Source organism: Trichomonascus vanleenenianus (assembly GCF_965637985.1).
Source record: "Trichomonascus vanleenenianus strain CLIB 3782 genome assembly, contig: TRVA0_052S, whole genome shotgun sequence".
Lineage (NCBI taxonomy): Eukaryota > Fungi > Ascomycota > Dipodascomycetes > Dipodascales > Trichomonascaceae > Blastobotrys > Blastobotrys vanleenenianus.
The window spans coordinates 1-27,096 of NW_027481835.1; the positions used below are offsets into that span (position 1 = coordinate 1).

Sequence of the window (27,096 nt, forward strand, 5' to 3'; positions counted from 1 at the left end):
GAGTAGAGAGTAGAGTAGAGAGTAGAGTAGAGAGTAGAGTAGAGAGTAGAGTAGAGAGTAGAGTAGAGAGTAGAGTAGAGAGTAGAGTAGAGAGTAGAGAGTAGAGAGTAGAGTAGAGAGTAGAGTACAGAGTAGAGTAGAGAGTAGAGAGTAGAATACACCGATGGCTAAATCACCAATTGAAGGAAAAACGGGGGAGCGGACCGCAACAATAACGTAGAGTCATGATATTCAGTATATACAGGATATTAGAATTTATCGCCGGGCGTACTTCTTTACAGCAGGGCTCTTGCTTCGTTGGACATTGATATACTCCTTGGTCGGGCTGCTCTTGAGCTTCTCAACGTAGTTCACCTTTTCCGGGAACTCGACCTCGGCAAATCCAACCTTGGGCTTGTACTCGCCTAGCTTTACAAACTCGTAGACACCCGGCAGCTTATCTCCCGCTATCCGGAATGCCTCACGCGCCGTCTGCTCGTGGACATGATTGCCCACAATCTCAAAGACGATCTTGCCCGTCGGCACTCGACATGCCCAGTAGTCGAACGGACCTTTACCTTTACCCATACGGGTCTCGTTACCCTTGGTGCAGACGGCAATGTTAGTGTGCAGTCGTCGGATCAGCTTGCCCTTGATTGGTCGCAGAGCACGCATGATCGAGATGTCCGCCTCCTTGAGCTGGATCGCCGCCAGTCGCACACCAGCCGACTTGAGGCGCATGCCGTAAATGCCAAATTCCAGAGTAGAGCCCTTAATGGACCCGCCCGTTCGCACGGGAACTCTACCCTTGTGATCTTTCCTCACCCGCCGGAACCGCGGGTTGTACTCATGCTTCAATCGCGTCTGCTGCTGGAAGACCGTCTTCAGAGGAGAGGCCCGGAAGAGAGGCCGTGCCACGGCTGGCCGGCCTATTTGCAGTGAGCTGAACAGCGTCGTGAGCTTCAACATGACGCCTGACGAGGGTCTTCCAAGCGGTCGTTGATGAATTTTTCACCAGTCGGGCCGCGCGACACATCATATTGGGGCTCGTTATTTCTGTGTCACTTATCCCCGCGTGCGGTGTACATGCTCGTATACGACGAGACTCTCTCAAGGAGTCGGGTAGGTTATGAGCGAACTAAACTAATGAGAACAACTCAATTAACTTTGCAGCGGTCCCTATACTCTATATATGGAGGAATGCGATAGTGTTGATGGCGTCCGGTGCACTTGGGGGGGGGGGGGGGACCAATACCCCCGCCAAACCCCCTAGATCACCGCTATGCGGTGATCTTTTCAGAATAACTTTAATCCCTCCCCGAAGCAGATCTACCAAGGGTGGTTTCCCAAGGTTGTATGAGTCCTGGCCGGCCAAAACTGAAGTCCAATGAATTAGCCAACGGGGTGGGTATCAGCCGCATCAACGTGTCGCGCGAATGAGATCGCATGGTGAACCAGTGAAATTTCACTCTCGACGACGACTGATAGAATGAGTTTGCTGAGGGCGTGCGTGCCCCGGCTGAGCCCCATTGGCCGCATCAGCACGGTGCGGTGGAGCAGTACTAAGAAACTCACCGTGCTGGGCAAAAAGTATGCTACCGACGACTGGACGAACGTCCCCGAGAGCATCCTCAAGCTGACGGGACGCAACCTGCACCTGAACCCGACCCATCCAATAGGCATTCTGCGGAGCGTCATTGAGAAGAGGCTGTCGACTATGGGGTATACGTGCTTCAACGATTTCCGGCCCGTTGTGACGACGGAGCAGAACTTTGACGTGCTGGGCTTCCCACAGGACCACCCGGGGCGAAGCAAGACCGACACTTACTACATCAATAAAGACACACTGCTGCGGACCCACACCTCGGCGCACGAACCGGAATGCTTCCGTGCCTCCAAGACGCCGGGGTACCTCATCTCGGCCGACGTGTACCGACGAGACACCATTGACCGCACCCACTACCCGGCTTTCCACCAGATGGAGGGCGCGCGAGTATGGGAGCGGTCGCCAGAACTTGCGGAGACGCTCAAGAAGGAATTGGCTGCAATGCCAGACTCGGGAATTGTCGTCGAGGACCCGAACCCACCGTTCGGACCGTCGAACCCCAAGCAGGAGACCATGACCGACCTGGAGACCGAGCTGGTGAGCCAGCACCTCAAGCGCACTGTGGAAATCGTGATGGGCGAGCTGCTCGGCAAGGCGCGGGAGTCTGCCATCAAGGCCGGTAGCACGGACCCTGACCTCATGCAGCCGATCAAGGCGCGGTGGATCGAGGCCTACTTCCCGTGGACCGCGCCGTCGTACGAGATTGAGATTTGGTGGAAGGGCGAGTGGCTCGAGATGTGCGGCTGCGGTGTTGTACAGGAGAGTGTGCTCAAGAACAACACCGAGGGCGACAAGATTGGCTGGGCGTTTGGCATTGGCCTCGAGCGGTCAGCAATGCTGCTGTTCAACATTCCGGACATCCGGCTCTTCTGGTCGCAGGACAAGCGGTTTCTCGACCAGTTCTCGCCCGATACGGTTTCGACGTTCAAGCCGTTCTCCAAGTACCCGGGCACCGTGCGGGACGTGGCGTTCTGGCTGCCCGACCGGGGCCAGGACATTGTCCACGAAAACGACCTGATGGAGATCATCCGGGGAATTGCTGGCGACATGGTGGAGAATGTCTCGCTAATTGACGAGTTTGTACACCCCAAGACTGGCCGAAAGTCCCAGTGCTACCGAATCAACTACCAGTCGATGGACCGGAACATTACTAACGACGAGGTTAACGAACTGCAGCAGCAGGTTCTCGACGAGCTGTCCAAGCGGTTCCCGATCGAGATTCGAAATTAATTATGAATATATCTTGTAAATAGCCTATTACATCTTTTCACCCCTCCACGTAACTATGAGAGCTCGAATACCTGCGCCTACCGGATAATAATTAGATCCCCCCTGGGGCTCCGCTGCGCGGAGCTGATTGTGGCTATGGACCGATTGGCTCTGATTAAGGCGACCGCGAAACGGAGCTACAGGAGCTCGGGGGCTGACCCTCGAATGTCGTTACGCGGATCTGTACGCTGCTGGTAATGCCGTAACAATGCTGTTAGGAGTCATTGGTAACGCTGTTACAATGGCTGTGGGACCATTTTTGGTAACACTGTAACAAAATACTTACCTAACGGGAGGAGGCGTCAGGTATTCTAGTAGATTTACAAGGGCATGAAACTTATATGACAGAAATACTATGTACAAAATCGTGAATGAAAATTACTCGCTGCCCTTGACAACGCCGACCTTTGGAGCCCGCAGCACCCGGTTGTTCAAAGAGAAGCCCGGCTGCTGAACGTGGAAAATGGTGCCAGGCTCCTTATCCGGCTGGGGCACCTCAAAGGTAGCCTCGTGGATGTTCGGATCGAACTTCTCGCCGAGCGGGTCCATCTTCTCCAAGCCATGCTTGGCCAGGGTCTTTTCGAAAATAGCCTGCACCATCTTAACTCCCTCGTACAGGTTGGCGAGCTCAGTCTCGGAGTTTCGCTTCTCCTCGGGGATAATGGAGAGAGCACGGTCAAAGTTGTCGACAGACTCCAGCAGATCCTTGGCGAACTTCTGGAGCGCGTAGTCCCGTGCGTTCTGGACCTCCCGCTTAGTCGTCTCCTGGAGATTTCGGAAGTCAGCGATGGATCGCAGCAGCTGGTCCTTGAGCTGGGCCGCCTCCTTGTCCTTAGCCTGGTACTTCGTCTCCCACTCGGCGAGCCCGCCGTCCTCTTCAGTCTTAGTCTCCTCAGCCTCCGGCTTCTCCTCAGACTTGGCTTCCTCAACTGGTTTCTCGGAGTAGAATCGGACTGCCTGAACTGGTCGCGCCATAGCTGGTCGCATAATGGCCGGTCGAACCATGGCTGGTCGCGCAGCCTGGTTGAAAAGAGTCCTCGCGAGTCTTCGGATCATTTTTAATTATTATCTGTGACGTATTTCTCCGCAAAAGAATACCTTCTACTGTGGTAGTGGAGGTGAAAATTCGTATATTGGGAAGTGGTGGTCCACCTGCGACATACGAGACACATCACCGCCATCGACCCCTCCTGCCGTGACAGTACCTATGGTAAACTACCATAGAAAGATGTACATGTTGGAATTGTACTTTATGTACGTCAAATCATTTTTAGTACTTGTATGACATTTGAATAGTTGCGTTCATATAATATATGGGGCTTCCCTAGTGTTCCCGAAAGATGGCCTCAGTGAGCGAATTTGGGTACCCACCTACTGAAGAGCACTGCATGACTAACAATATCTACCAACCAGGTAGGCCCCGACCTAGCTACACCTCCTTCGCATTTGTAATCACCTCCGTTTCTTCATAGACGCTTTAACTAAGAGGGACTAGTTACTGGTATCACAGTTTAACGTAGTATTTTACCGGTAGTAGCATTTGGAGAGGTCTCCCGATATCGCTTGCCGGTGAAAAATATACGAAAATTGTTCACCGATCTTGATTGATAAGATAAGCCCAACAATCAACTGGACAATATTAATAGAATGGAGACCAGGCGGATCCTGATATTGTACGGAACCGAGACAGGCAATTCGCAGGACTATGCTGAGATAGTGGCCAAGATCTGCCAGAGGCTGCGGTTCACGGCGGTCGTCAAGGGCATGGACGACTGCACTCTCGGGGAAATAGCGGAGGGGGAGGCACCGTTCATTGTATTTGTGTGCTCGACCACGGGCCAGGGAGAGCTGCCGCGAAACGCCCACAAGCTGTGGCGACAGCTGCTGAGGAAGAGACTCCCTCCTACGCTGTTTTCGGGACTAAGGTTCTCCAGTTTCGGCCTCGGAGACTCGTCCTACCCGCGGTTCAATTGGGCTATCCGCAAGATCCACAAACGAGTCTCTCAATTGGGAGCTAAGGAGTTTGCGACTCGTGGAGAGGGCGATGAGCAGCACAGCGAGGGCACTGATGCGCATTTTGACTCGTGGCTCAAGAACATGGCCGAGTCTCTTCTGGAGCTCTGCCCACTGCCCCAGGGAGTGGACCCAATTCCTGAAGATGAACTTCTTCCACCCAGGTACTCGTTTGAGATTCTAAAGAACAAGGTCAAGCGAGCTAGCGGAGAGCCAAAGGCAGTAGCCATGACGCGTCCCGACGTATCACTGGGCGTTGTCCGTGAAAATAGACGCATGACGAGCGAGGACCACTTCCAGGACGTGCAATTCCTGTCCTTTGACCTCGAAAAGAAGGATGCCGATGAGCCAGATATTGCATACTCTCCTGGCGACACAGTGGCGCTCTACCCGAGCAATAACGAACAGGAAGTCGACTTGCTTATTCGCCATCAGGGGTGGAGCGACGTAGCTGACTACCCAGTTTCCGTAAATGAAGAGTTTGAGAACGCTATTCCAGGCGGGCTCGTGAAGCCCTTGACCTTGCGCAACCTGCTCATCCACCACCTGGACATCACGGCGATCCCGCGACGCAGCTTCTTTGCCACGGTGTGGCACTTCGCGTCAGGCGAGCGTGAGCGGGAGCGTCTCCAGGAGTTTTCGACTCTAGACGGCCTCCAGGACCTCTTTGACTACGCCAATCGCCCTAGAAGGTCCATCCTGGAGACCATCACCGAATTCGACACCCTCAGAATCCCGGTGGAGTACGTGCTTGATGTCTTGCCCATCCTGCGGTCAAGGCTTTTCTCCCTGGCGTCTCCGGAGCAGACCAACCACTTTGAACTGGCTATCGCCATTGTCAAGTACAAGACGATTTTGCGCCGCATCCGACGCGGTGTGTGCACTCGGTGGGTCGAGACTCTACAGAATGGCGACGCCATCCCGTTTACTGTACACAAGTCTTCTTTCGCGCAGAACCTTGACAAGCCAATTCTCATGATCTCACCGGGCACGGGCGTTGCTCCAATGCGTAGTCTCATTTTGACCCGAAACGAAAAGACAGACGAGAAGATGCTGCTGTTCTTTGGGTGCCGCTTCGCCAGCAAAGATTACTTGTTTGAAGAGGATTGGAAGAAGGTGGACAGCCTTGATGTTGTTTGTGCATTCTCGCGCGAGGGCGGTGGGTACGTTCAGAACAAGCTGTATGCCGAGCGGGAGACTGTGGGCGACCTTATCGTCAACCAGAACGCTTCTATCTACTTGTGTGGTTCGTCTGGGCGCATGCCCCGTGAGGTGCGGATTACCATTGTCGCCATCATCAAAGAAGTCGCGGGATTGACGACTGAGGGTGCCGAAGAGTACCTCAAGGAGATGGAAGTCACGGGCAGGTACCTCCAAGAGACGTGGTCCTAACTGACCATTAAAGCATTCGCGTTAACGCATTTTACGTTAAGGCATTCACGTTACAACTTTTAGACATAAAAACCTTCAGATCAACCGTAATGAAACGTTGACAACCGCAGCCAATGCCTCAATTGACTGCCTTGCCTCTCGTAGCATCTTGAGGGGGGGGGGGGGGGGGGGGGGGGCATGCCCACCAAAATCCCCATTGGCTCCGCTTCGCGGAGGATTCATATAAATGAATAAATAATGCAATATAATAACGAAGCTAATAATACGTAAAACTAACCAGCAGTTTATCCATCTCTATGCGTCTCTTTGGTGAGAGAATCTATGACCAGCATTCGCTCACAAATTTGTCCATCTTGACAACTTTATTTAACTGGCCCACGATCCAAGGATGACCGAGCATCTGCCGGGGACTAGGACGCTTCTTGTTATCTTTTTCCAGACAACAACCAAGGAAATGCCTAAACGCCTGCGACCACCTGATCCCCTCCGACGGCTCGTCCTGGAGCTCTGGCGGTGGCATATTGACGATATACGTCAGCAGCTCAATGGGCATGAGCGGCTGCTGGTCGTCCGCCGCAAACGGGAACCGGTGCTGGGCCACTTCCATAATGGTGAGCCCCAGCGACCACACATCCGATGTCACCGTGTACGGCTGGCCCTGGATGCGCTCGGGCGCCATGTAGTAAGAGGTACCGGTAAAAGTCGTCGCCAACGAGTTGACCACCTCGCCCGACACACCAAAGTCGCACAGCTTGACCTGGCCGCTGCTGTCGAGCAATATGTTCTGCGGCTTGATATCCCGGTGGATAATGCGCCGCTCATGCAAATACGAAAGCCCTCTCAGCACTCCTTCGGCTATCTTGGCCAGCACCTTCTCTCCAATGCGCCCTCCGCGCGCCTTTACGCGCTTATAAATGGCGTCGAGGCTGCCTCCACCACAGTACTCCATGGCGATGTATATGTTAGCCGACTCCTCGCGCATAAACGTGCCGTAGTACTTGACAATGTGCGGTGAGTTGCACGTCCGGTTGAACTGCAGCTCGCGCAGGATCTGCTTCTGCAGTTCGGGGTTCGGGTTTGTCGTGATCTCCTTCAGGGCAAACACCGTCGACCCGTGGCGCAGGCGGCACCGCGTCACGCTGCCGCCAATCCCCTCGCCGAGGCTGCCCAATGCAATGATGTCGCCAGCTCGGGCGACTTCGCGCCACCCCTCCTCGTCGAGCTGGTCAACGTCCCCGAGGTGCGCCGTCGAGCTGCTCTGTGAACTCGCATTGTCGGTGCTCGCCGTCTCCATAGTCGACGCCATCGACGCCGTAGAGTAGTTGGACTCCTCGGAAGAGGCTGCGGGGCCATTGACGGCCGCCATCAGCGCCGGGCTCAGCATGGAAGAAGAAGAATTGGACGAGCTCGTGTATAGCGTTGGAGGCGCAAGCGACGACTCCTCACCTCCCGGCGTGTACGGCGTCGGGTTCACCAGCGGAGGGTGCGCCGCACTCTGGCCTGGCGACTTGGGAATCGTTAGAGAAGGCAGCTTCATCCTAGCCGAGGACGGCCGGTTCGTCGCTGCCGACGATGACGACGACGAGGGCGGCCGAATTAGCGGCGGATACGATACGTTCGGCATTCCGTATACTACTCTACAAACCCTAGCTTCCGCCCGGTCCATTCAACGGACTACTCTGATCAAATGGAAGGTGGGAAAATTGGATTACACAGTCAGACCCAAGCGGATAAGTAGTTAACGACAGACGGAAAAAGGGGGAGAAGAGAATCACCTCACTATACCGTGAAGGGCCCAAAGAGAGACAGTTTGCAAGTTTCAGGTTGGGACCAACCGCGCGGGACGCACCACACCCGTTACGCCGCATCAAAGGCAGCCCTGGACCAGGTTTGGACAATGGGGGATGGGTCGGTGCCAGAGACGTTCAGCGCTCTGCGGCAAGTCGTCAATGCGGATTCGGAGTACACTACTGGTGGGCTCGAGGTCATGGAGCGCGTCAACATCAACGCCACCAACAAGTATATGAACCTTGTCGACGCGGCCGCTGGGCTCGACACCGACAAGGAGTACCTTCGGGCCGCGTATAACACGATAGACCGCTACTGTAAGCAGGCCGACACCATCGAGAAACACATTGATCATCTCGAGATGCTTGCCAAGGAGGTCGACGAGTGGTCCCGCGAGCTCGAAGTCAAGACACGAAAACAGCGCTAACCATTTTAAGCTAATTACTATTTGTATCAATTGTGTATTATGTCCTGTACTGCCGCTGCTAATAGTCTTATTCTGCCGCTGTTAATGTATTGGGGGGCCAGGCCTCGAGCTCCCGTGGCTCCGCTTCGAGGGCGGATTGTTGCAACGGCCGGTTGGTTACAGCGTAACAAAACTTTCCAAATGCGTTCCGATTGTTGTAACAAAAAATGCGTGCAACGGCGTTACGAGTTCGCAATAAATGTACAAGGAGGGGCCATAACTTCGCGGAGGAACTATGCCTATCAAGTAAATATATATGAAAGATTGAAATAAATGAGCACAGGAGATTACCCCAAAGTGCCACGTAGTATTACTAGGAATATTCATCAATTCCTCCGCATAGCGGAGCCCAAGGGGGGGGGACTAGCCCCTCAAGAAGTACTATGACGAGGCGATACAAAGGCACTTCCAGTATAATAAATTATAGTCATTTTTTGGCGGTCTTTTTCTTTGGGGCGGCCCTTTTTTTGGCAGCCGGCTTCTTACGCGGCTTGGCCTGCTTGATGTACTTGTCCTTGGTGATGTCGTTGTCGTCGGCGGTTTCCTTGGTGTCCTCCTCTTCCGGCTCGGGGTCCTTTTCAAAGGCCTCGTCGAGGTCCGGCACGTCGGCCGTCTTCTTGGCGGTGGGCGCCGCAAGCGATGCGGCGGACTTCATGTACGGCGTCGGGTGGTCCATCTGGCCGTACTGCCGCGTGAACGCAGCCTTGGTCTTGGACGCGACCTTCTTGAGCCGGTCCTCGGGCTTGTTGGCGCCGACGCCGAGCTCCATGATGACGTCCCAGTCTTCCTTCGTCAAGTAATAGTGGTCCAGCAGCTCAATGACCTCGCTAATACCTGCATCCCCGCGGTCCAGCAGCGGAGTGAGCAGCTTCTCGGTGAGGATAGGGAGATACTGCAGACGCATCTCAAACCGGTCAGACGACAGCTTCGTGCGTGTATGCGAGTGGATCTCCTGCAGCAGCCTCGAGTACTTGCCCGTCTTGGACATGTTGCCCAGGACGCTTGTGAACCGGTACATGCCTGTGCCTGGGCCGGCCACTAGGGATGCAGGGCGCACCGAGGAGAGCATGCCGTGCAGCGGCATGAGACTCCACTGCTGCTGAGAGCCGTGGATCATCTTGTCGACCAGATCGCCATCGGAAATCGACTCAGCGGCTTGCATGGCCAGCTCTAGGTGCCCTCCGTGCGTCGACGATGCTCGGTTGGGCCTTGTATATAGATAGTTCTCCTGGATCATTAGCGGTGTAAAGTCAGGATCGTGGAAGTAGAGCTCCACCTTGTCATTTAGAGAGTAATTGTTGCTGGCAGCAAACATGCCACCTGAAAGTAGTCGCGAAGTGATATCAAACGGCCTGAGCACGACGTGCTTCTCCCACGACTTACCAATGCCCTTGGATTGGTCAAAGTTCATAGACTTCTCCGTCCGCGCGTAGGTGGATAGCAAATTCAAAATCTGCCGGATATCTCCTCTCGTCGACTCAACGAGCTGATCAATCACCGAGGCATCGACCTTGACGCCCTCCCGGTGGCAGATCGACAGCAGCCGCGACCGTATCTGCGCGGCCTCGGGCTTTCTAAACGGAATGTCAAAGCTCACGCGGTCGAAGGGCCTCATCTTGGGAAGAGACTTGTCATTGCAAATGAGAATAATCGGCACTTTGGTCATCCGGCAAATGGCCGCCATCTGGCCGACGCCACCGCGGTCGCCAGCAGACATACCGTCGACCTCGTCCATGATGAGGCAAACGTTTCGCTTGTGCACATCGGCGGCCTCGCCAGAACCGCTCAGATTGAAGTACCCCGCCAACGACTGGTTGTCGAGTGTCTTGGAGACAGTCTGAGCAAGAAGCGACTTGGACCGCACGTCCGAGGCGTTCGACTCAATGACATCGTACCCTTGGAGCTTGGCAATGAGATGGGCGCTCGTGGTCTTGCCAATGCCCGGGGAGCCGGAGAGAAGGGCGGCACGGAACTCTGAGCCGTCTTTCGCGCCAGTCGGGGCAAATCCGCGAGCCTTGTTGTGGTGCCAATTCTCCAACCACGCAGCCAGTCTCGTTACGGCCGCCTTGTTGCCACAGATGTCCTTGAGCTGTTTAGGCGCATACTTTGTAGTCCACAGCTGCTCCTTGCTGACACCGCGAGGAACCTCCTTGCCCTGGGTCTTGGCCTCCGCCGCAGCTTTGGCAGCAGCAGCCTCCTGCCGCTTGTACTCGTCCTCCATCTCCTTGGCGTCAGCGCGCATCTTGGCCTCCTCTTTGGCCTTCTTATCCATGGCTTTTTGTGCCGCCTCGCCGCAACCGCCATTGGAAGGCATCTCACGAAGCAATTGCAGGAACCCAGCTTCCGTGATGGCCTTGATCTTCTTCTCCTTGATAGTCTGGATCTTCTTCGGCCCGGCGTTGTCGCCCAACACGACGCACGACGTCTTGCCGCTGACGGATCCTGTTACCTTGCCGCCGTACCGCTTGACGAGATCCTGGCCCTGGGTTCGCGAAAGGTTTGGCAAGTCACCAGTGAATACAAATGTCAAACCGGCAAGACAGTTTTCTGCCGCTTCTGGAATGTCAACGGAGCCTCCTGCTACCTGGTCCTGCACGGCGGCCTGGCGAGCCATGACCTCTCGCATGTTAACCTTGGCCGACGGATCCACATGGGGCAGTTCTGCGTCCGGAACCCTCGCCAGCACCATCTCAGCGGACTCCTGCTTGCCTGATCTGGATGATTCTGTTTTCGGCTCTACCTTGACATTCTTCGGTTCTTTGGCCTTGGATTGAGCCTTCTTGGCAGCAGCCGCAGCTGTAGCCTTAGCTTCTTGCTCGAATTGCTCATCCATCTCCTTCGCGTCAGCCAAGACCTTTGCCTCTTCCTGGGCCTTCTTCTCCATGGCTTTACGGGCAGCCTCGCCACTGCCGCCGTTAGCAGGCATTCGTTTCAGCAATTGCAGGAACCCGTCCTCGGAAATTGCCTTAATATGCTTCTCTTTGATCGCTTGGATCTTCTTTGGGCCCGCGTTGTCTCCGAGGACGACACACGATGTCTTGCCACTAATCGCGCCCGTAACTTTACCGCCATACCGCTTGACCAGGTCCTGGCCCTGGGGTCGAGACAGACTAGGCATGTCGCCAGTGAACACAAACGTTAACCCGGCCAGACAATTCTCAGCAGCCTCTGGAATATCTACGGAGCCGGGTTCCTGGTCTTGGACCGACGCCCGCCGAGCCATAATATCTCTCACGTTGACCTTTGCCTCAGTGGGGTCTATATCTGGCAGCTCTGCATCTGGAATTGTGGCCAAAACCTCCTCCGCCGTCTCCTCTTTACCCCTGCTAGACTTCTTCGTAGGAGCCTCTTCCATTATTACATCATCATCATCATCGTCCAGAATTACGACTTCTTCCTTCTTTGAAGCAGCCCTTTTCCTTGGAGACTTGGTAGAAGAACTTGCGGAAGCAGACGCCTTTGGTCTTGATCTCTTGAAGTATTCAGAAGCCTTGACTTCTACGCCAACGTCTTCCGCTTTAGGTTTCTTTGCTCTAGCAGGCCGCGAGGACTGCACTTCCACTTCGTCGTCCTCTACGATCTTTCGCTTTCCGGTTTTTTGCTCCAACGAGTTAGCACACGGGTTTTTTACTAGCTCAACAATGTCACTTACTTTGGTTTCGGCTCCTCCGCCAAAGAAATCCCTGATATCCGGCATTGTTAATTGGTTCGGGATAACTCGAGATATATCCGCGAGAATGATAAGGGTAACCAGTGGGATAACTAAAGTAGGAACTATATTGGGGGAATAAAGCAATTTTGGCGTCGCGACGCGCCTTTAATTGAAGCGCGCTCCGCGACCCCGCGACTCTACGACTTAACGACTAACAGACACACCATTGCATAGAGATAGCAGAAAGCCAAGGGAAGAAAGGATATAATAAATAATATGGACTTAACTTAACCATAAAAGGCAGGAGGGTTTATATTTTCTGAATGCGATTGCTAGCGTAGTTGCCTTGTACCCATCAGCTCACGAATCGACGCAATTGAGATTATAAATCGATGCTACTTATGGTGCTACATATTTAAGCTGGGTAAGGGAATCTATATCTATAAAGCGAATTTTGAAAGTCACTACCAACTCCGCAATGGAATAGGGGATCGGGGGAGAGAGACTGGACGAATGAGAATAATTGAACCAATTGAGCCACTGAGATACAATTTATTTACAATTTGATACAAAAATAATGATAAAATGATTGTAAGTCCCTTACAGAAGTACCGTGGAACCGCGTAAAAGAGCCCTTTATCGGGGTGATCGCCGTTTAAGTGGTTTCAGGTGTATCCGCCATTACGGTGATGACGCGCACGCTGGTCAAAAATAAACTCAGCACGTCTCAAAGGGCCACCACGAACCCATTCCACGACGGCACAATGGCGAAGAAAGGCAAGAAGTCAGGCCAGAAGAAACCACAGCCGGTGAAGGAGGCCAGCCCAGCGAATGTCGAGCCCAACGGAGAAGCCCCCACCGTCGAAGAGCCACAATCTAATGGCACACATGAGCACGCACCCGAGCCCGATACGCCAAAGGAGAGCGTCAATTCCGCCAACTCTAGCAATGCAGAGGCATTAGAGACTGCCGACTCTAGAAATGAAGACGCATTAAAGAGAGATATGGCCAACTATATCGATGAAGAGGCTTTAAAGAAAGAGATCGAAGCACTAAGAGCTGAACTGGACGAGGTAAAGCTACAGGAAAAGAAGGAGCCTCCTCAGGACAACAGCGAAGGTGAAGAGGTGTCCAAACTTAGAGAACAGCTGGCCGAGGCGGAGCAAGCAAGAGAGGAAGCCGAACAAGACTACCAGGACCTCCTAGGCAAAATTTCGCATATCAAGTCGACGCTGGGCGAGAGGCTCAAGTCGGATGCCGCCGCGCTGGAGGAAACCAAGGAGGAGCTGGCCGAGACCAAGAAGCTCGTGGAAAGCCTCAAGAAAGATGCGGAGCTCCTGAAGAAAGACGCAGAGTTCGCCAAGAAGGAGGCCGAGCAGGTTAAGCAGGAAGGAACGGAGACCATTAAGACGCTCCAAAACGAAGTCATCACATCCAATAAAGAGCAGGATAAACTATCGCATGAGTTGACGAAGCTGCGGCAGGAATTGCAGAGCGCATACGCAGAGTGGGAGACGGAGCGAGACACGCTCGTTGCCGAGAAACGAGACGCCGTCGAAAAGGCTGACAAGGGTTACAGCGCGACCCAGGATCTTGAAATTGCCCTCCAAGAGGAACGGCGTCTGCGAGAAGGGTACCAGCGCCAGGTGTCTGAGCTCGAAGAGCAAATCAGTTCGCAGACCTCGTACGCCAAGGTGTTCCGCATAGAGCGAGATGACTTGCGTAAAAAGCTGGATACTGCGCAGAAAGAACTTGAAATCAAAGAGCTGGAGGTTACTGAGAAGGTACGGGTGTTGGAGCTGTCGAATCGGGACTTGGCAGACAGACTAGAAACACTTGAAAATGAGTCCAAGGCCAAGGATGACGAGATAGATAAGTCCAAAGAGTCAATTGAGCGCCTCAGCCAGTTTGAAAGCGAGAGCAAGGAGAAGTCGCTGTTGATTGGCAAGCTGCGACACGAGGCGGTTATTCTGAACGAACACTTGACCAAGGCTCTGAGAATGATCAAGAAGGACTCGGAGGGCGAAACCGTTGATAAGCAGCTGATAACTAACCTGTTTCTGTCTTTTGTGACCATCCCACGCGGTGACTCGAAAAAGTTCGAAGTGCTTCAGCTAATTGCAAACTTTTTGGGGTGGGACGAGGAAGAGAAGGTACAGGCCGGTCTTTCTCGCTCTAGCGCGAGCGGGCCGTCGAGCATTCGCTCGCCAACACTGGCGTCGCCTAAACGGTCGTTTTCAAGTAATTCTCTTTTGGGTATGCATGAGGAGTCTGCTTCGTCGGGCGGGTTTATGGGCTTATTCGCAGAGTTCCTCGAGCGCGAGGCGTCCAAGAAATAAAACTAATGCAATTCTTCTCCATTCCATTAGAACTACCGGTACTTTCCACAGTGAAAGTTCAACCAGAGTTCCTCCAAACGACAACTCTAACAGGAAGACATCAGTATGAAAGATCAGGACGGAGGACCGTCGTTATGGAAGACATCGATATGGGAGATCAGTACGGAAACAGGTTACTTTCCAATGCAAAAACTACTGAACACTACACCTAGAATCTCCTCGGTGCCAATGCCCCGGCCAGTAATCTTGCCAATGCCATCCACAGCCTGCTGTAGCTCGGCAGTAGCAATTACGACGTCTTCTTCGGCAAGGAACTGCTCAAGACTCGCTATAACGTCGTGTTTCAGCAGATCTTGGATTCGCTGCGAGGCTCCCAATGGTGGACCGTGGGAGCTATGCGTGAGATCTTTAAATACAACAGAGAGTCGCGCCACTAGTTCGTTGATACCCTTTTGAGTCGTGCACGACACTGGGACGATATCCTCACCAGGGATGCCCAGACGAATCGAATATTCGCGGACAATTGCTTCAAGGTCTGCGGAATCGCCCAGCTGGTCAATCTTGTTTAATGCAATAATGATCTTCTTGTCGCCAAGCAGTTCCAGCTCCTCTGCGATTCCTTCGGCCACGAGCTCAGTATGCCTGCTGGGATCAACCACAGGGAGAACAGCAACGACTAAATCGCCAGACTTGAACCGCTGCTTGGCCCGCCGAATGCCTTCGTACTCGATCTTAGCGTGACCCTCAGAAACCGACTCCAACTTGCGCAGCCCTGCAGTATCCCCAATAATTATTTTGTACCCAAACATGTCCATGCCCACCTCGAGGACGTCTCTTGTAGTTCCTGCTATATCGCTGACGATGGCCGCATCTCGATTCGCAAAAGAGTTTAGCAGCGACGACTTGCCAGCATTAGGCGGTCCCAGCAAGTTCATTTTGATTCCCGACACGAGCAATTCGGTCCGCTGGATCTGGTCAAGATGCCCATTAATCTCCGCCAATAGGGAAGCAACTGCGAGCTTGGTGCGGCCAAACAAGTTCCCCGTGACATCCGCATTATCATCGGAAAAGTCTATCAGCGCAGTCAGCATCCCCATGTTATGGGCAATGGCATCTCTCCAGCTATCGTACAGCTCTTTAGTCTTGCCTCCGGCACTCTCAATGGCCGCTTGACGCTGGAATTCCGTCTCGGCCTCAATGATGTCACGGATGCCCTCGATCTGCGTCAAGTCCAGCTGGCCGTTCGCGAACGCCCGCTTAGTGAACTCTCCGCTCCCAGCGTACCGAATGGGAGTGTCTTTAGTGTTGAGATCGGCAATTGCCTTCATGACCGCCCTGGTCACCGCCTGTCCGCCATGCAGGTGGACCTCTAACAGGTCTTCTCCAGTGTACGACTTCGGTCCCTTGAAGTAAAGCGTCAAGGCATGGTCCAGAACCGACTTGTGCTGCGAATACAGCGTTGCTACGGTAGCGACCCGCGGCATGATCCTGCTCCGTCCGGTCAGTTGGCGGTAGACGTGGGCGCACGAGGGCCCCGACACCCTCACTATGGCGATGGCCGCCTTACCCGGGTGTGTTGACAGAGCATAGATCGTCTGTCCAGTTGAGTATCTCCTGGCTTGGCCCAGTCCCTTGAGGAGTGGCCGGATCATGGAGATCATTAGTGATGATGATCTGATAAGAGTGGATTGGGAGACACAAATTTTCCACCACCAAACTACCAATGTTTTCGCTGGCTAGAACGACGGTGCGAAGGGGCGTACGGTACATGGCGACCGAGCCGCCAATCATGGCCTCTGTGCGACAGTCACTCAAAGAAGCTATGCGGGCCGGCGATTCGTCGCGAAAGAACGTGCTCCGGGCCGTAATGGGCCAAGTCAAGAACGCCAACCTCGAGACCCCGGACTCGGTAACCACCGACATTGCCTTCTTCAACACTGTCCAGTCCATGATTAAGAAGCGGGCGAAGGCGGTCGAGCAGTATAAAGAGGGCAACCGACAGGACCTCGTGGACAAGGAGCTCGCTGAGGTGAAATTGCTTGAAGAGCTGGCATCGTCGGTGACTATGGCCTCGGCTGAGGAGATCGAGCAGAAGCTCCAGAAGCTGGCTGAGGAGAAGGGATTTGCCATTGAGAAGCCGCACATGAAGAAAATCATGGCCGCTGTTCCGTGGAAGACCTTGGAGGCTGATTGGAACGCCCCAAGCAAGGCCGTAGTCGACGTCATCAACCGATTGACAAACCAGAAGCGATCCTTCAGCACCATACGAGCATTGAACCATGAGAACCCGCTTGTATGTAAATAATTTCCCCTATTCCAACTCTTGTAAATATGAATATATGCTAATGGTTTTCCGTTAGGGGCTTCCTCGAAGCAGACCAAATATCCCGCGAAGCAGGCCTGGCCAGCAGGCAATTACCAAAACTCCCATTGAGGGCGTTAAGAAGGTCATTCTTGTGTCGTCTGCTAAAGGAGGGGTGGGGAAATCGACTGTGGCCGTCAACTTGGCGCTGAGTTTGTTCAATCAGGGCCTTAGCACTGGCATTTTAGACGTTGATATCTTCGGGCCATCTATCCCCAAGCTGCTGAATCTGTCTGGTGAGCCGGGCCTCACTAAGGATGGTCTGCTTATCCCCAAACAGAACTACGGCCTTAAAGCAATGTCGATGGGGTTCCTCGTAGACCCTGACAAAGCAATAGCATGGCGAGGATTGTTGGTCCAAAAGGCACTACAGCAACTAATGTTCGAAGTCGCCTGGGGCGGGCTCGACGTGTTGGTGCTTGATATGCCTCCCGGAACGGGAGATGTCCAATTGACGCTTGCACAGCAGGTGAAGGTTGATGGAGCGGTCCTTGTCTCTACGCCGCAAGACATTGCTCTCATTGACGCGGTCCGAGGCATTGACATGTTCAACAAGCTCAATATCCCAGTACTGGGCATGGTACAGAATATGAGTGTGTTTGTGTGCCCCAACTGCAATCACGAGACGCATATCTTTGGCAGCGATGGGGCGATGAAAGAGGCGCAGAAGCGTGGAATCGATGTCATAGGGAACATTCCATTGAACGCAGACATTTGCACTCTTTCCGACTCGGGTAAGCCTCCTGCTGCCATTCCTGGCCCCATTGCTGATTCGTATGGTACTATTGCACAGAAAGTTCGACAGAAGCTAGGTTTAACTTAATCATCTTCGCCTGTTTACATTTAGTTACGCTGTTATAGCTTTGCATTCTTCTTCTTCTTCTCCCTCTTCATCGCTTTCTGTATATATACATTGCTATGCAATTTCTTTCGCATTTAGCCCTGGTTCCAATTTGTGCAGTCATTACGATGGCCGCACCAGTCAACTCCGACGATGTCTATGCTATGGATCTAACTACGTACTCCAAGAACTGGGAAGACAACTATCGAAGCTATAAGCCAGTCAAACCGAGCTTGCTCATGGAAGGCGAGGACGAGCCAGTGAGATTCGAGTGGCCCAAACCACTCGACTATAACAACGTTGACTTTATGCAAACTCAGAAGCGGTCTACCATCATCCACGACTACGAGACTCAGAAACCGCTCGTCAGGCCCGTTGTCCTTCCGCATAGCGGCAAGCTGTACCATCGCTACGCGCACGACAATGATTCAGTCTCCCTCGCTCCAATCACTACGACCTCCGTGTTTGGTGCAGCTGTTGCCATTGGCGTTTCTATCTTACTTTAAATACCATAAGCATCCATTATTATAAATCGCTTGTTTCAGGCCGTTGATCAAGACTCCGCGTAGAATGGATTAATAGCTCGCTCATTGCAGCTACGCGTAGAACGGACTCTTAATTCGCGATTTGTAGTTATGGGTGGTAATTCTCGATCCGAGACTGCTTAAGCTATAATCCTACCTGGTTTTGAGGAGGTTCTACTGGATTAGGATTGTCGCTACGCTCATCTATTCTCGTTTGGCGATTGACTTCGCCGGTTTACGTGAAAGGGGTCCAAATCTGCTTCAAGTGTGGCTATTTGGAAAAACTTCACCAAACATTCTTGTCCAGTGCCCTGCCTACGTGATTCAATGGCCCCTCCTCCAGCCAGCGTATATGACCGACTGACGTTCCTCGGCACGAAACGAAGGATTCGAAAGCATTGCTAATTCTACAAAAAAAAGTCAATGGCAATATGTGGAGAATAACATTCCATTTAAGAACATGTAGAATGCGATTATTATGGCTTACTGGGAAGGTGGCTAGCCCGCTGTTTAAGTGGTCATATGCGAGTCTCGAAGTGAGCGACTTCGACACTCTTGTTGACTGGGATTGGGCTGACCGAATAAAATAAAACTACATAAATGCGCCGTACATTGATGGCACTGAGGAAGAGGAACGCCCAGTTGTATGTGCAACTGGTTCGCTCACAATCAGAAATTTCATCTACCAGTTCGCCAACCTTCTGCGAGAGTTATTGGAAGTCTGAGGCAAGCAAAAATGAAAATGGGAAAAGTTTAGAGGTATTGCAGATAGCAAAACAAGAGCAGAAGAAAGAGTTTAAAAGTGTATGACAGGATCAGCTATATGTACTTGTGTGTTTTGGTATGTACATGTACTTTCATGTAGAGTCTTTTGACCACGATCTACCCTCAGACTTTCGTAGACTTCACTCTTAGTATAACTACCAATAAAGGGTGTCCGGTTTTTAATCTCCAACCGGGTAGGAGAAGTGTTTCCCGGACCCTCGGGGGGTAAGCAATCCTCACGACGCAAATGCGGTACAGCAAAGGGACCCAATTGATATGGAATGATTTTGTTATATTTTGAAAGATTATATGCATATGTAGTCAGTGATGTCTCTGGCTAAGGCCTCAACAAGACGCAAATAGATTATTATTACCAGGTACAATAATATGTACTTACCTATTATTATGGTATTAATAATCTTGATTAAAGACCGTTGCCTAGGGCGAAGGAGGACTAATCGAAGTACATGAGGTTTCTAATATAATATAACAATATCCAGTAAAGGTAGACGGGGTCGATTTCCTCAGCGGTAGACCGCTGATAGCATGAGGGAAAACCTTCTTGACGTAGTGTAATTGATAGATTATTATTACTGTATTGTTATTATAGTATAACTAATGAAAAAATCATTACCAGAATACGTGTAGGATACCGCCAATAAGAGCCGAAAGAATCATTTGATCAATTGAATGGAGCACTTATGTGCTTGTCACTACTGATAGAAGGCATTTATTACAGCTTTTCTAGGTCTACGTACCTAGTCAATGCATTGCTTAGGTCGACCGAGGTTAGTGTGAGGCAAGACTGATGTTCAAATATACGGCAACGAATATCAACGAATCTCGCTCTAACAATTCGTCAATGCAGGTACGGTTGGTCCTGCGTCGTCAGTAGTGGATTATGGAAAGTGAAATGCGCTCGCGGACTGCGACGCAGCCCCCTCCGATGGTCCTCTCCTTCCGTCGAAAAAATCACCACCCGACACGAAACCCACCTCCCGGAGACGACCAGCCTGAAAGAGCAGCGGGATTTTTTTTCTTCTTTCCATCCGGTGTAACCGCGCGCGATACAAAAAAATAACGACCAACATTTGCGACGGCGCACCTGTTTGCAGACGATCCAAACTATCCTTGACAGTGTGAATTTTTGCCGAGACTAACCATTGCCATGCCCGAACAAGTACAGCGAACAGTCAAGGTCATCACAAAGCAGCATATCCTGGAGGATGTGCCTGCGGTGGAAGGGTTCCCGACGCGACAATGGTCCATCCAGATCGCGCTCGTGGGTGCCAATGGCGAGGATATGCCCGCGAACATTTTTGACAAGGTGACGTACAAGCTGCACCAGACGTTTGCAAACCCGGTGCGGAGCTTTAAGAAGCCGCCTTTCCTCATTGAGGAGCAGGGGTGGGGTGAGTTTGACCTGGGCATTGTGCTTCATCTTGCCGACCGGGGCGGCGACCGAACCCTTTCGCACGATCTCAACTTCTCACAGAACGAATACATTGTGACCCACAACATCTCGATACCGACTAACCGACCGGCCCTGGCGCGTCTGCTTACCGAGAGCGGCCCTGTGCCGGGTTACAATGCGCCCGGTGCGAGCGGTGTCCAGGAGCTGGGCGACAAGCGCAAGGGCGATGAAGGGGAGGGCAAGCTGAAGAAGAAGCCCAAGACGGTGCAGAAGGCAGACATTGACCTCGAGTCGCTGGCTGACAAGCTGCAGAAGCTGGGCGAGGACGATCTTCTGGGCGTGGTCCAGATGGTCACCGATAACAAGACTGACGAAATGTACATTAAGAACGACGCCGATGAGGGCGAGTTCCACATGGATCTCTATACTCTACCAGACTCGCTGCTGCGAAGCCTGTGGGACTACTGTAAGAAGCGTGTACCAGCTTAATTCTTTCATTTTTGCCTTTATTTATTATTATTTACTTTATAATTTGTAGGAAAGGAAAGCAGCAAAAAATATAAAAAAAATATTGTTATTGCATCTCCACTGTACGGTAGCTGATCTGATCGTGTATGGCTATTCATGATATCTCCAACGTTCGCCTACGCGCAGAAAAAATTGCCCTGATTGGCTGTCCACCCATTTGACGTGAAGACTTGGTGCGCAATTGTGTCTCTGACCTGCGTACTTGAATGTGCTTACGCGTAAGCAGCTTTGGTACCGGCTCGGATGCGGTTTAAATGAACTCGATGCACCTGCATTGACCTCGGCGCAGACAACCATGCACCTTAAGGAGTTACTGGACCGGGAATACAACCTTATCATGGTCTCTACACAGGGAGGGCTGCTAAGGGTAATACTGATTTCTATTGTTTCAATTTGACCATATGTTGGTTGCGTAATGCATAGTGGTATCTTATAATCTTATGTACACTTATGAATTGCCGTAGACAATTCTGTAGCAATAGTGTAGCTGCAATTAATTAAACATATCAATTGCGACAACTTATAATGTAGCAGTATCTGTAATTAGTTACATAAACTTGTTAATTGCATGATTCACTGGTAGCTGACTGTCCTTCAATTGTAGGTTCTAAGAGATGAGCGGTTAAGGCTCCCACGAGCGAATAGTAGAGTCCCACGAAGAGGAGTACATGCGGTGTCCGTCGCTAGCTACCTGTATCGAGGTCACCTCACTCGAATGATCGGGACGCTGGGGGATCCACTGGCCCTTAAGAATGTCCCAGGTTCCGCAGGACCCCTCGCTAAGCCCTGTAAGCAAAAGCCGTCCGGAAGGAGTGAACTTGACCGCGGTCACCGCCTGATGAGAAAGCCTGCTAGACTCGTATTCAGCAATCTTGGCGTCGCACCGCATGTCAAACAACTTCACTGTGCCGTTCTCGCACCCGGCCCCTATTGCTTTGCCGTCTGGGAAAATGTCTATCGCTGTGAGCTCAGTGTCTGTGATAAATGTCTGCACCGCACGGTCGGCTGGGACTCGCGTGTCCCATATCTTGACGGAGTTGTCTGCCGCAGCTGTCGATATGATATTGGGGTCGGTATGGCTCACTGATACAGCATTGATATCCCCAATATGGTCGCCGTAGTCGCGAAGTCGCAATCCACGCACGACGTCCCACATTTTCATCGTCATGTCCGAGGATACGGTCACAATTAGCGCCTCAGAAATAAATTCAGCCCCAGAAATAAAACCTCGGTGGCCCTTGAAATGCATGAGCGGCGGTCGTGGCTTAATCGTGTCCGATCGCCGCTTTTTAGAAGACACAGTAGGCGACAGAGCGACGTCATCGTAGAAAGGATAGAGCGTGCACACATTGTCCAACCCACCGGTCGCAATTATCTTGTTTGAAGGACTAATGGCGCACGAGAGCACCCATGGCGAGTCGAGTAGGATGGCATCGCACTTACTCGTGGAATACGCATCCCACACAATAGCGAAGCCGTCCTGGGCAACAGAAACGATGTACCGGTCATCCCCAGTCAGCTTCATGTCGTAGATCTTTCCCACATGGCCTTTGAAGATGTTCTTGCCGCGAATGTCCAGCCCAGTAAGCGGCGGGGTGCGTGATGCGATTTGCGGTACTTCCCTGTTAGTCTTTTCTCCTCCTTCAAACGCTCAGTCATACTCACGGGTTGTATCCTCGTACTGCCGCTTGGCTTCTAGAATGCTACCTCGGAGGGACTCTGTTTCTGCCTTGATGCTGGTGATGTACCGCAGCTTCTCCTGCGTGGTTAGAGACCAAATGTCTAAACCGTTATATGCCAGTGCCTGGGATGACATGCTGGGTAACTAGACCGTTAATGTGACAACGGATGGTTGGAGAGCTTCATATCGTACTCTGCTCCCCTCCCCCCTAGTCTGTTGATGTCCGCAAAATCCAAAATCAGCAGCCGGCGCAGTGAACAGTACATGCATGCACCAGCCTGTGCGGCGGTCTGCACCCGTCACCACGTACAGTATGGCGCTGAATACTTGTTTGGTGAGCGTAAAGGCCATTAGAACTACTGGATATGGGCAAATGCCAACTAGTATTAAACTTTTCACAGAACAGTGTAGCCCGATAGGGCAATTGCCCAATACATGTAGCCCTGATAATTCACGAAGTATTGCGCAACGTCCACGAGGAGGCTCGACTATTGCTACTGGTAAACTTCAGACAATAGTCGAATCCTTCTCAAAATATGGCCAAGGTCATTTCTCGGTACATGATCAATCAGTGCATCGAAGTGGGACTGGGTAAGAATGCATGAGTTAGTATGTCTATAGTTGTGGAAGCCGTCTAAAGGGATTGTTAATGCCTTCTTAAAACACCAAATTAAAGAAGGACACGGAAAAATCTAAGACTGTAATGCCTTTAGTCTCTGTCGCATGTCGTCTAGCATGGCAGTATTGGCCTCCTCTTCTTCCTCCTCCTCTTCTTCCTCGACTGGAGTCGCCTTTGATGGAGCAGCTGGAAGGTTCTGCGGAATCCTTCCGGCAATTCCAAGCTTGCCGCCAGTGACTTCGCTCAAAATAGCATCCACCTGCTCATCAATCTCCTCGTCTTCAAACTCATTCTCGCCAATCATATCCATGGTATCTCCAACCATCTCCTCGATGATACCAGCCCTCATGAGCTCCTGGCTTAATTGGTTCATCGTCCCCATCAGCTCGGGCATCCTCACGAGGGTGTTCACCTCCTTCATTACCCCAGTACTGGTCTTCATAGTGCCTTCAATCTTCCTCAGGGCAAACGCCTCGTTCACCTGCAACATGACAGAGTTCAGCTGGGACTTTGAGGTGTATAGCCTCTCTCGCTGCTTCTTGCAGTTGTAGATTTCCTTGGCCAGCATTCGTGCCGACACCACGTCGTTTCTCCGCGCCGCAGACTTGATCATCGTCTTGGTTTTGTTCTCGGCTACCGACAGGTTCGACAGCATCTTGTCAAGCTCTCGCTGGTTTTTCCGTATCAGAGAGTTGCATTTCTGCTTCTGCTCTTGTGGGTCTGGGCCGTATATCGCTTTCTTGATGTAGTTCATTGGGATATGCTTTATCTTCGAGTATGTGGTCGTAGTCGTCGCAAGTGGATGCAGCGGTTTGTGATTCTGCCAAAACTTGGTTAAGTTAATCCATGTGCGGCTCAATTAACTTGAAAATCCATGTCTCAGTCATTTACACTCCTCGATATGCACTCGAGATCTGTACTGCCACCGTAACACGGGCCAAATCAGGTAACCGTAACTTGCATTAAATTTCACTTGTCGAGTCTCAGCCATTTTTCATGTACGTGTAACTTTCAAAGAGATCATTATGGCTTTTCTTTCTCGATTCCGGCTGCAGACCCCGCTATTTAGCCGTGGTAGGGAGCGGCACTCGATCGACAACCATACCCCATCGGCACAACATGAATCGCTCAATCACAAGGGGCTCTTGAACAGTGAAAGCTGGGACCTATGACATGTGCTCTCATCAACTGTTTGTAGCACTTGCCATCTCAAGTTAATGTGATCAATTAATTATAATATTAATTGCAATTAATCAATCAATTGCGGAGAGTGGTCGGTGAATTAACATCGTAGCGCTGGGTGCTGAGATATGCTCGGACTGATATGTGCTGCGGAGAATTTTCGATTCCCATTCGCAACTGAATAACCCTAACTTCCAAGACCAGAGACTGAGCAAAACGGTTTTAGGGCTTCGGTTTGTGACCAAAGCTATGAGTTCAACATCAGATGCCGGGGACACAGATACTACCCACAAACGGGGCGTCGATGCCGAGGATGATGAAGAACCGCACCAGGGGGCCAAACGTGCCAAGACGGATGGTGAAGATGACGATGTGATAGATCTCGATGATAGTGAACAGCTGCGGTTCATTGCCCAACAATTACAGGAAACCGCGTCTCCAGAGCCTTCTTCGCCTGATGATAACTCAAGCACTCCCACTGAACCTGGTGTCACTTCTTCCTCTGTTGCTGCACGACGAGAGCCTAGCGTGGTTTCGATGGCTACTGGTCCAGTAGGTACGACTAGTGAAGAACTCCAGCGGATACTAGAGACTGATCCTCTGCGCGGACTGGATGAGTCTAAGATCCTCACTGAAACTAGGGAACTGCTTCAGAAGCAGTCTCTGCCGCTGTTGGACAACCTTTCTACCCAGATTCTCAATATACTCGTAAAAGGGTCGTATACCCACACGATCCAGATTGCGACCGACCCGGAGATGGAGGATGGTAGAATATACCGCCAGTTGCTTTCTTTATTTGAACAGGCAAAGCAAATTTACACCGAAGAGGCTTTCCTCAGCGTCAGGCAGCTAGAGAACATATGCACGACCAAGGAACAGCGCGCGGTCATCCAGCGAGCAAATCTGACGACGTTTATGAACGCCATCCTGGGAATCACCCCGGTGGGCTTCTTTTATTTAAATGAGTTCTTCCTTGACTCTTTTGTTTCGGAGCAAGGGAAGCTGCTGAAAAGCCAGGGCACGATATTCCTTGACCTAAAGACACAGGCGTACATTTCCGCGCTCAATCAAGATCATGATAGACCGAAAAACGAAATTATTGAGGAGCTCTTCCCTACCGATATGCAGAAAGTCCTGTTCCAACGCAGACCCGACAGCAATAAGGGCCAGAACGCCTTAACGCTGAGTGAGAGCGATTTCATTTCGCGCTGTAAAAACCGGAGAAAGAAGCTCGAAGAGGAAGACAACCCCGAAGTGCTCGCAGAGACGTACTCGTGGCTGGGATTCTTGAAGGATGTCATTGACTACGTATCAAGGAACCGCACACAGATTGTATCTGACCGGTCTACAGTGGTTATGGCACTCCCGACAGTGCCAACCACCTATGTTCCCAAGCCGAATAATGACATATTTGCCAAAGCTCGTGGTACCTACCATGTGTGGAATTCCAACACTTCTACTAAAACTTCAACCAAGGCTGCTTCCACTGCCACATCAACAACAGCCTCAGCAGTCTCTCAGGGTAGCCCTGCCGCTACTGGCGGCGCATTGTCGTCACAACCATCACCTGCTTTGGCCTCGAAGAATACACACGGAATTAGCAGCGTGACCTCCAGCAGCAACGATTATACGAGTAGTAAGCCAATGCCAGGCACGCCAGGTAATAAGTTCCAGCGGAACCCCTGGACCAAGGAGGAGGAAGAGGCTTTAATGAGCGGCCTAGACAAAGTACAGGGACCATACTGGAGCAAGATTCTAGAGCTCTACGGCGCGGGAGGCACTATCTCCGAAGTACTGAAAGAGCGCACTCAGGTCCAGCTCAAAGATAAAGCCCGCAACTTGAAGATGTATTTTACAAAGGTCGGTTCAGAGCTACCGAGGGTCCTCACCTACGTCACCGGTGACGCCAGTAAACGTGGTCGACGCAAGATCGCCCCAACTACACCTGTTCCTGCAGGCAGCAGCATACCGCCATCCATGGCTCTTCCCGCAGGATCTGCCCCCCTGGGGAGTGGATCTCCAGCAACGCCAGCCTCATCGTCTCCTCCTCCACGCAGTGTTCAAACGCCTACTCCTTCGACCTCACAACCGGCAAAACCGACATGTGCGCCTAATTCTAGCGAGCCCGCGGCGAAGACTTCATCAACGACTATTAGCGCTACGACTACGACTAACGGCAATACTAATTCGAGCAATAACGACAACGACAATAGGGAAGTGGCCCGTACTACCACCCCCTCCTCCCCTGCTTCGGCTTCTGCTGCTACTTCTACTACCACATCAGCTAATGCGAATGCAGAAAAGCCCTTGGCAACGACTCCCAGTATTGCCTCTGCCGATCAAAAACAATCAGAGCCCGAGATTGATCCAAGTCTGTTCAAATCGTCTATCAGGTCCGAGGACGCTTCATCGGAGCAAGGCGATGACAGCGCCAATCTCGAGCAACTAATCCGCAGCGTCGCTGGTTATATTGACGCCAACGGAGCGCTCAAGACGAAAGAGTAGATTCAGCGGTTTAGCCACACTTCTAGACCACCCGTTTGGGAACTCTGGGGTGACCGCCATGCTGCGGACAGATAGTCGATCGCAAGCCTAGCTAACATCACGTAATATTTAATTCTTCATGACATTTTAATTTATTGGATTGACGCCTTTTTAGTACTATACACTCCAACC

General features: G+C 51.8%; 15 protein-coding genes across 15 annotated transcripts; 8 read left to right on the plus strand and 7 right to left on the minus strand.

Annotated features, from left to right (window-relative positions):
• Positions 1 to 255: 255 nt before the first annotated feature.
• Positions 256 to 948, minus strand: MRPL16 (mitochondrial 54S ribosomal protein uL16m MRPL16; the record flags this gene model as incomplete). Its single annotated transcript, XM_076687169.1, has 1 exon — positions 256 to 948. One exon carries the CDS (start codon positions 946 to 948, stop codon positions 256 to 258), a length of 693 nt encoding a protein of 230 aa, XP_076538542.1.
• Positions 949 to 1,468: 520 nt separating this feature from the next.
• Positions 1,469 to 2,815, plus strand: MSF1 (phenylalanine--tRNA ligase; the record flags this gene model as incomplete). Its single annotated transcript, XM_076687170.1, has 1 exon — positions 1,469 to 2,815. One exon carries the CDS (start codon positions 1,469 to 1,471, stop codon positions 2,813 to 2,815), a length of 1,347 nt encoding a protein of 448 aa, XP_076538543.1.
• Positions 2,816 to 3,232: 417 nt separating this feature from the next.
• Positions 3,233 to 3,859, minus strand: MGE1 (mitochondrial nucleotide exchange factor MGE1; the record flags this gene model as incomplete). Its single annotated transcript, XM_076687171.1, has 1 exon — positions 3,233 to 3,859. The coding sequence occupies one exon, from the start codon at positions 3,857 to 3,859 to the stop codon at positions 3,233 to 3,235; it is 627 nt and encodes a 208-aa protein (XP_076538544.1).
• Positions 3,860 to 4,501: 642 nt separating this feature from the next.
• Positions 4,502 to 6,259, plus strand: TAH18 (NAPDH-dependent diflavin reductase; the record flags this gene model as incomplete). The annotated part of the gene is made up of 1 exon (XM_076687172.1): positions 4,502 to 6,259. The coding sequence occupies one exon, from the start codon at positions 4,502 to 4,504 to the stop codon at positions 6,257 to 6,259; it is 1,758 nt and encodes a 585-aa protein (XP_076538545.1).
• Positions 6,260 to 6,578: 319 nt separating this feature from the next.
• On the minus strand, positions 6,579 to 7,796 carry MKK1 (mitogen-activated protein kinase kinase MKK1; the record flags this gene model as incomplete). Its single annotated transcript, XM_076687173.1, has 1 exon — positions 6,579 to 7,796. The coding sequence occupies one exon, from the start codon at positions 7,794 to 7,796 to the stop codon at positions 6,579 to 6,581; it is 1,218 nt and encodes a 405-aa protein (XP_076538546.1).
• Positions 7,797 to 8,156: 360 nt separating this feature from the next.
• Positions 8,157 to 8,474, plus strand: TRVA0_052S00210 (biogenesis of lysosome-related organelles complex 1 subunit 2; the record flags this gene model as incomplete). Its single annotated transcript, XM_076687174.1, has 1 exon — positions 8,157 to 8,474. The coding sequence occupies one exon, from the start codon at positions 8,157 to 8,159 to the stop codon at positions 8,472 to 8,474; it is 318 nt and encodes a 105-aa protein (XP_076538547.1).
• A 466-nt stretch (positions 8,475 to 8,940) lies between these two features.
• RFC1 (replication factor C subunit 1) lies at positions 8,941 to 12,210 on the minus strand (the record flags this gene model as incomplete). Its single annotated transcript, XM_076687175.1, has 2 exons — positions 8,941 to 12,114; positions 12,166 to 12,210. The coding sequence occupies 2 exons, from the start codon at positions 12,208 to 12,210 to the stop codon at positions 8,941 to 8,943; spliced, it is 3,219 nt and encodes a 1,072-aa protein (XP_076538548.1).
• Positions 12,211 to 12,929: 719 nt separating this feature from the next.
• RUD3 (Rud3p) lies at positions 12,930 to 14,504 on the plus strand (the record flags this gene model as incomplete). The annotated part of the gene is made up of 1 exon (XM_076687176.1): positions 12,930 to 14,504. One exon carries the CDS (start codon positions 12,930 to 12,932, stop codon positions 14,502 to 14,504), a length of 1,575 nt encoding a protein of 524 aa, XP_076538549.1.
• A 173-nt stretch (positions 14,505 to 14,677) lies between these two features.
• MSS1 (Mss1p) lies at positions 14,678 to 16,165 on the minus strand (the record flags this gene model as incomplete). Its single annotated transcript, XM_076687177.1, has 1 exon — positions 14,678 to 16,165. One exon carries the CDS (start codon positions 16,163 to 16,165, stop codon positions 14,678 to 14,680), a length of 1,488 nt encoding a protein of 495 aa, XP_076538550.1.
• A 62-nt stretch (positions 16,166 to 16,227) lies between these two features.
• TRVA0_052S00298 (uncharacterized protein) lies at positions 16,228 to 17,689 on the plus strand (the record flags this gene model as incomplete). The annotated part of the gene is made up of 2 exons (XM_076687178.1): positions 16,228 to 16,797; positions 16,865 to 17,689. 2 exons carry the CDS (start codon positions 16,228 to 16,230, stop codon positions 17,687 to 17,689), a joined length of 1,395 nt encoding a protein of 464 aa, XP_076538551.1.
• A 146-nt stretch (positions 17,690 to 17,835) lies between these two features.
• Positions 17,836 to 18,213, plus strand: TRVA0_052S00320 (uncharacterized protein; the record flags this gene model as incomplete). Its single annotated transcript, XM_076687179.1, has 1 exon — positions 17,836 to 18,213. One exon carries the CDS (start codon positions 17,836 to 17,838, stop codon positions 18,211 to 18,213), a length of 378 nt encoding a protein of 125 aa, XP_076538552.1.
• A 1,951-nt stretch (positions 18,214 to 20,164) lies between these two features.
• Positions 20,165 to 20,899, plus strand: TAF14 (transcription initiation factor TFIID subunit 14; the record flags this gene model as incomplete). Its single annotated transcript, XM_076687180.1, has 1 exon — positions 20,165 to 20,899. One exon carries the CDS (start codon positions 20,165 to 20,167, stop codon positions 20,897 to 20,899), a length of 735 nt encoding a protein of 244 aa, XP_076538553.1.
• A 661-nt stretch (positions 20,900 to 21,560) lies between these two features.
• Positions 21,561 to 22,754, minus strand: STE4 (G protein subunit beta; the record flags this gene model as incomplete). The annotated part of the gene is made up of 2 exons (XM_076687181.1): positions 21,561 to 22,555; positions 22,604 to 22,754. The coding sequence occupies 2 exons, from the start codon at positions 22,752 to 22,754 to the stop codon at positions 21,561 to 21,563; spliced, it is 1,146 nt and encodes a 381-aa protein (XP_076538554.1).
• A 557-nt stretch (positions 22,755 to 23,311) lies between these two features.
• On the minus strand, positions 23,312 to 23,992 carry VPS24 (ESCRT-III subunit protein VPS24; the record flags this gene model as incomplete). Its single annotated transcript, XM_076687182.1, has 1 exon — positions 23,312 to 23,992. The coding sequence occupies one exon, from the start codon at positions 23,990 to 23,992 to the stop codon at positions 23,312 to 23,314; it is 681 nt and encodes a 226-aa protein (XP_076538555.1).
• Positions 23,993 to 24,669: 677 nt separating this feature from the next.
• TRVA0_052S00408 (telomere repeat binding factor family protein) lies at positions 24,670 to 26,925 on the plus strand (the record flags this gene model as incomplete). Its single annotated transcript, XM_076687183.1, has 1 exon — positions 24,670 to 26,925. One exon carries the CDS (start codon positions 24,670 to 24,672, stop codon positions 26,923 to 26,925), a length of 2,256 nt encoding a protein of 751 aa, XP_076538556.1.
• Between the last annotated feature and the right edge of the window lie 171 nt (positions 26,926 to 27,096).